The sequence below is a fragment of the Physella acuta genome, unplaced genomic scaffold (genome assembly GCF_028476545.2).
Source record: "Physella acuta isolate Inbredline_101_S28 unplaced genomic scaffold, ASM2847654v3 ptg000040l, whole genome shotgun sequence".
NCBI classification, from domain to species: Eukaryota; Metazoa; Mollusca; class Gastropoda; family Physidae; genus Physella; species Physella acuta.
In genome coordinates this window covers 33,007-40,347 of record NW_026731560.1, presented here as the reverse complement: position 1 = coordinate 40,347, position 7,341 = coordinate 33,007, and the positions used below count along the sequence as shown (strand labels likewise).

Genomic DNA, 7,341 nt, shown 5'->3' with positions numbered 1-7,341 from the left:
TGGCAAGATGTTTTCCTTTTTATTTTACTATCACTAACCTAACACACTTAGTTAAAAAAGATTACATTATTGTGAAAGTATTGGGCACTAGTATAGCCTACAGGAAATGGTTATTTCATTAGTCACATCTGGCATGTAAAACTGTAATGTAATCACTACAACAGAAATTATGTTTGTTTATTTTCTGTCATGCAAAACTGTAATGTAATCACTACAACAGAAATTATGTTTGTTTATTTTCTGTCATGCAAAACTGTAATGTAATCACTACAACAGAAATTATGTTTATAACTATTTTATACAAAGGTTCTAAAAGATTTTAGGTTGTTAATTTGTAATGTCAGTTCGATTAATTAAATTGTTTGTGAACTGTTATTCTTCTAGATTGTTGCCTTTTGAAAAGGACTGGTATACTATATTTAGATTATAATAACTAATCCAGTGTCCCTTTCATCCCTCAATAGTATGTGCTTTTACCCGCTAAAACCTAGACCATCACTGGCCACACCAACATGAACATCATCCCCTAACTCTTGACCAACCCTGTACACCATTGCCCCAGCACTGCCTGGACATGTCGGGGTTGTGTACATGTACCATGTCCGGCCATCGGTAATGGCGCGGTGGACCCAGTGACCAACAGATACCCGAGGTTCAGAAAGTAAGTGCGGGTACGAGATGATAATGGTCAGGTTCACATCGGTGTTGGCTCTGTATTCTTCGTAGACATTCCTGTGAAACTCCTGAAACTGTTGACACAATTCTCTTAACAGATATCCAAGCTCCACATCATGTGTGGCAAACTCCAAAACACAAGATTTCCCACCATTTTTAAAAGGCGAAATATTAACACAATCTAATGTAACATTCACCATTTTATCATACTCTTTCAATTCATACGCCTTTGAGAATTGAAACATTTTTGGGTCCATTTTTGGTTCGACGAAATCTCTTGTCGTTCTCACATGCACCTTCCACCAGACCATTTTACTCGGTGTATCACCCTTATGTCCGGGACATGGGCACACAGTTTTGTCTCCTGTTCCTATAGTGTGCATGTCAACCTTGAACACCGTACCAGTGCACACTTTTATCGCTTTCTTCTCCTCAGTATCAGAGCTACATTCTTGTTTGCCTACTAATTTTACAGTTAATTGACTCCAGATTGAAATTAATTTCTTCATGTCTTTTCCGCGGTAGCCTCGAGGAATGTAAGATTCTTTAAATATGTCCACAGGTACGAAGTTCTTGAGACATGGATCATTCACATGTTTAGATATTGGGACCACCCCTCTAAGTCTCTCACGCTCCGCGTTTTTGTATAGTTCATGTGTCGTCGTTTCTAACACTTCGTCTGTACCTGTAGAGTAAGTATAAATATCACAACTCTAAAAACAAAATATAAAGAAATTAAATACAATTTTCATTGAAATTAAAACGTTTTAATAAATATATTAAAGTAGGTCACCATGTGTGGGGTAAGGTGAAATAGATAACTAGGTAATTGGGCTTGTAAGTAGGCCACAACTTCTCGTTCTCGTACTTGCCAGCTAGTAGATTTCGAGACCGTGGACTTACAAGCCCTATTGCTCTGGGTGTTATGGTAGATGTTAAAACAGGGAGGCCATTGGCGGGGGGGGGGGTATTGTCCTAGACATAATGAATATGTTTTATATATATATATATATATATATATATATATATATATATATATATATATATATATATATATATATATATAATATAAGCGGGCTGAGCGTGTCCTTCCTTCCTTCCGTCCGTCATCGCTATAGATTTTGGGACTATAAAAGTAAACAATGCACCATGCTGTGCTTTTCAGTGCACCGCAGTGCTTATTATAACTATTAGAGTAGGGTTTGTTTATATAGCGGCATAGAGCTATTTTATAATTTCCACTGTTTGTACAATTTTGCATAACGTAAAGAGAATATTAAATACACGCACACTGCTAAAACATATTAAAAGGATCAATGTCAAATATCATTTTAGTTTATATCCCTGAAAAAATGGATACATTTCCATAAAAATAGGTCGAAAAAACTAATTAATTCAACTTTTTTTTTGTGTGGTAATTTTTTCAAGGGAGGTAATTTGAAAATATATTTAACTCAACAATAATTTAAGTTAATCTTTTTTTTTATTACTACCGCATTGATTAGTCTATGTTAAGGTTCATAATTAAAAGAGAAAAATGTTTAGATTATTTATATTATTTTCTAATTAGTCTAGGATTTCTCAAAATCACTATTTTTTGTTTTTGTTTTTTGGTGTTAACAGATGGTGAAATTTTATAATTATAGTATAGAGAATGCTGGAAAGACTCTCTCTAGGCGCGGACGTCTGGGAAAAACGTGTTTTTCGGTGGTAATTCTAATTACATTGCCAATGTGTTTTCTTAGAACCATAAAAGTAAACACCACTTGCCGTACATTCATTTGCATCGCATTGTTTTATTGTAAGTTATGGAGTAGGATCTATTTATGTGACTTAAATTTTTAATGTTGGAAAGGCTCTCTTTGGGCGCGGACGCCTAAAAAAGCGTGTTGTTTGGTGGTGATTCTAATGTTGTGGTTGTGTTTTTTTTTTGGTTGTGTTGTGGTTGTTTTTTGGTTGTGTTGTGGTTGTTTTTTGGTTGTGTTGTGGTTGTGTTGTGGCTGTGTTGTGGTTGTGTTTTTGTTGTGGTTGTGTTGTGGTTGTGTTGTGGTTGTGTTGTGGTTGTGTTGTGGTTGTTTTTTGGTTGTGTTGTGGTTGTGTTGTGGTTGTGTTGTGGTTGTGTTGTGGTTGTGTTGTGGTTGTTTTTTGGTTGTGTTGTGGTTGTGTTGTGGTTGTGTTGTGGTTGTGTTGTGGTTGTGTTGTGGTTGTGTTGTGGTTGTGTTGTGGTTGTGTTGTGGTTGTGTTGTGTTGTGGTTGTGGTTGTGTTGTGGTTGTGTTGTGGTTGTGTTGTGGTTGTGGTTGTGGTTATGTTGTGTTTGTGGTTGTGTTTTTTTTGTGTTTGTGTTCTGTTCCAAAGTTGGTACATTTAAAAAAGATTTACCGTGGCGGAGCACGGGATGCAGCTAGTATATATATATATATAGGTATATTTTTATACAAATAAAATAAGTGTCTAATGGAAGATTTATATAATTACGACTTTTAAATCAAGGCGCTAAGTCTGGGCAGAAAGTTGAGTAGAACCAGGTGTTGCCCATGTATCATGGCCACCCTCTCTCCACACAGCTAATAGACCCAAGGGAAAAGACGTTACCTGTACACCTTGGCATCATCTGTGTCGTAGCAGTTTCCAAAATTTCAAATTAGAGTTTACTTACCATTCTTGGCAGCATTTTCTAGATCAAGGGCATAGCCTTCCATCTGTTCTTTAGACATTCAGAATGCTGTGTACAGAAATAAATAATAATCAAGTGTGTTTGGTAGATTGTTAAAATACTTCATAATTGTATGGTGTAAACCTTGGTCGTAATTGCTCATGGAAAGTATTGAACTCAATGTTGTACTATTGATGTGTGTGTGTGTGTGTGTGGGGTGGGGGTGGGGGGGGGGGTGTTATTGTGCATATTTTAGCTAAAATCACTGGAATTATGAGCTGTCAGTCATTAGCTGCCGTGGTTATCACAATGGCCTCGCGGTAAACAACCACCAAATTTGGCCCAAACCCAGCAATACTCCACCTGTTATCACATCCCACAACAAGCACGTAGGGTGGTGTGGTCAGTACTATGCCTGAGTTGGTGTGGTCAGTACTATGCCTAGGGTGGTGTGGTCAGTACTATGCCTAGGTTGGTGTGGTCAGTACTATGCCTAGGATGGTGTGGTCAGTACTATGCCTAGGTTGGTGTGGTCAGTAATATGCCTAGGATGGTGTGGTCAGTACTATGCCTAGGACGATGTGGTCAGTACTATGCCTAGGGTGGTGTGGACAGTATTATATCCAATGGTTGTGTGGACAGTACTATGCCTAGGGTGGTGTGGTCAGTACCATGCCCAGGGTGGTGTGGTCAGTACTATGCCTAGGATGGTGTGGTCAGTACTATGCCTAGGACGATGTGGTCAGTACTATGCCTAGGGTGGTGTGGACAGTATTATATCCAATGGTTGTGTGGACAGTACTATGCCTAGGGTGGTGTGGTCAGTACCATGCCCAGGGTGGTGTGGTCAGTACTATGCCTAGGATGGTGTGGTCAGTACTATGCCTAGGACGATGTGGTCAGTACTATGCCTAGGTTGGTGTGGTCAGTACTATGCTTAGGGTGGTGTGGTCAGTACTATGCCTAGGTTGGTGTGGTCAGTAATATGCCTAGGATGGTGTGGTCAGTACTATGCCTAGGACGATGTGGTCAGTACTATGCCTAGGGTGGTGTGGACAGTATTATATCCAATGGTTGTGTGGACAGTACTATGCCTAGGGTGGTGTGGTCAGTACCATGCCCAGGGTGGTGTGGTCAGTACTATGCCTAGGGTGTTTTGGTCAGTACTATGCCTAGGTTGGTGTGGTCAGTACTATGCCTAGGATGGTGTGGTCGTTACTATATCCAAGGTGGTGTGGACAGTACTATGTCCTATCGTATTTACGTTGTTCATTAACAGCTGTTTACAATTAGTTAGGGTCAGCTGTGTTACGTAACAAGGATAGTAATCATTTTTTAATTTAAATGTTACATCTAGCTAACGTTTAAAATAGATAATGATGGGAATTAGGCTAAGCTTGAAATGAGGAGTAAAAAATTAATGCATATTTTACCAAAATAACTCAACCCTAGGTCCTAGGCCCTAGACTTATTCCTAGACTTATCACCAACGCTGTTTTTTTTTCAGTGGTCTCGTCTTATCGTCTTATCCTTAAACAGTAAGCATGACAGACGGTTCTAACATGTTTTCTTACTTTAATTATAGTTTCTTTCTACAATTTAGGGTAAATATTTCTAAAAAGAGGTTATATGTGTGCGCTTTTCATGTGGTCAACTAGATCTAGATCTAGATCTAAATTCTAGTACCAAACACTTCCATCCTCTACATTTTAAACAAACATAATATATACAATTTTTATGTTAAAACTTTATTTACCTATTTAATCGGACTTACAGCTATCAGGTATACAATTAATTATTTAAATCTGAGGTAGATCAAATTACTAATGATTTCTTAACTAAGAAAATTTGTTACGTCATAAACGTTCTAGGAATCTAGATGTAGATGTACTTGCAATGTATGAAATGTGTAGGAAATGTGCACGAATAGCTATGACGTGAACGGAAACAGAAATACTCAACATCAAGGTTTCATTTCTCTTTTTGGTAGTGTGCAAAAAGCGCGTAACACGATGACAAAAATCCTAGTAATGTATCAGTTTAAACTTTTTTTCCCAGTTAAATTGATAATTGAAAGTGGCAAACTGCTGCCTAGTTGTTTGTTCTTGGTTGGACAAAGGCTATTGGAGCAAATCTAAACAGAAAAGCAGGCTTAACTCGGAGTCAACGGCCTGTCTGGCGCATAACAAGTTGAAATATAATACTGATTGGTTTTGGAATATATTTAATCCAACATTACAACCGTGAACGTAGAAATAAACCAGGAGTGATCTCCCCTAAACTTTCTCGAATATTCTTATATAAAACAACAGGGGATGGGAACTCGGGATATAGTTATGATTTTTAATCAATTTTAAATACATAAACTTTTTAAAATAAAATAGAATCTCATAGAAAAAAGTATTGCACACCAAGCGAACGCCAAATAAAGATGTTCATAATGGTGCGCAATATTATTAGTACTTTATAAATTTAGATGCGTTTTTGAGAAATCGGAAATAGCGTAAATTAGTACTTCCCGTCAACGGAAATTACTCAAAACATAAGGTAGAGAATTAGATCTTTTACTTACATGTGAAATTTCATTTATCTATCTGAAATAGTACTCAAGTTAGAGGCTTTTGAAAAATTCAAAGTAGGAAAAGTACCACTTCCGGTTATCGGAAATCGCTTAAAAGTTGATACGGATCTACGATTTTGATAAAATACTTATATATGAAATTTCATCAACCTAGCTGTAACGGTACTCAAGTTATCGTGTTTACACACGGACACACAGACAGACAGACAGACACACAGACAGACACACAGACATACGGACAAGATTGCAAAATTATGTTTTTCCGTATCAGTGAGGTGTAAAACGTCGAGATTTGTAAAAATCTCGATTTTTTTTTTGCACGATTACAATACTTTCTCTATACTACGTATATACGAGAAAGTAAAAAAAAGAAATGTATTAAAATATAACTTCCATTTTTACTTTCTTATATATATATATATATATATATATATATATATATATATATATATATATATATATATATATAATTATACATATATATGCATATATATATATATATATATATATATATATATATATATATATATATATATATATATATACGAAAAGATATCAGCCATTTTCTTTAAATGGAACATTTAATGTTTTACATTTATACTTATATATTAATATTAAATGTATGAGGTATTCAACTATAAGATTAATATGATGAACTTCTAGAAATGATTTGACACATTGACAAGTACCGATGTTGACAGGTAAGAATGACCCAGTTAACAGTAACGACCCTTGTTATCACTTCTACTGACCCTTGTTTACAACCAGTTATAAACATTGTTGACAGCAAATAATGACCATGTTTACGTCTTCTACTAACCCAAGATAAAAGCCGGTACTAAACCGTCCCTGTCACCGAGTCATGAACACTGTTCGGGTCAGCAACCTCGCATACAACCGTTAGACTATTCGACTCTGCAGATTTAAGGATTTTTTACTTTCTCGTATATATGAAGTATAGAGAAAGTCTTGTAATCGTGCAAAAAAAAATTCGAGACTTTTGGAAATCTCGATGTTTTACACCTCACTGATACGGAAAAACATAATTTTGCAATCTTGTCCGTATGTCTGTGTGTGTCTGTAAACACGATAACTTGAGTATTGTTACAGCTATGTTGATGAAATTTCATACATAAGTATTTTATCAAAATCGTAAATCGTATCAACTTTTGAGCGATTTCCGTTAACCGGAAGTTGAACTTTTTCTACTTTGAATTTTTCAAAAGTCTATAACTTGAGTACTATTTTAGATAGATATATGAAATTTCACATATTAGTAAAAGATCTAATTCTCTACCTTCTTTAAAATTATGAGTAATTTCCGTTTACAGGAAATAGTAATTTACGCCATTTCCGATTTCTTAAAAAACGCATTTAAACTTATAAAGTTCTAATAATATTCCGCACTATTATGCACATTTTGTTTTGGCG

The 7,341-nt window shown here is 35.9% G+C and overlaps 1 protein-coding gene across 1 annotated transcript; it reads right to left on the bottom strand.

Annotated features, from left to right (window-relative positions):
• Nucleotides 1-332: 332 nt before the first annotated feature.
• LOC131943933 (uncharacterized) lies at nt 333-5,243 on the bottom strand. The gene is made up of 3 exons (XM_059304317.1): nt 5,104-5,243; nt 3,333-3,398; nt 333-1,360 (listed from the first exon to the last, which is right to left on the bottom strand). The coding sequence occupies exons 2-3, from the start codon at nt 3,388-3,390 to the stop codon at nt 474-476; spliced, it is 945 nt and encodes a 314-aa protein (XP_059160300.1). The 5' UTR covers nt 3,391-3,398; nt 5,104-5,243; the 3' UTR covers nt 333-473.
• Nucleotides 5,244-7,341: the final 2,098 nt, after the last annotated feature.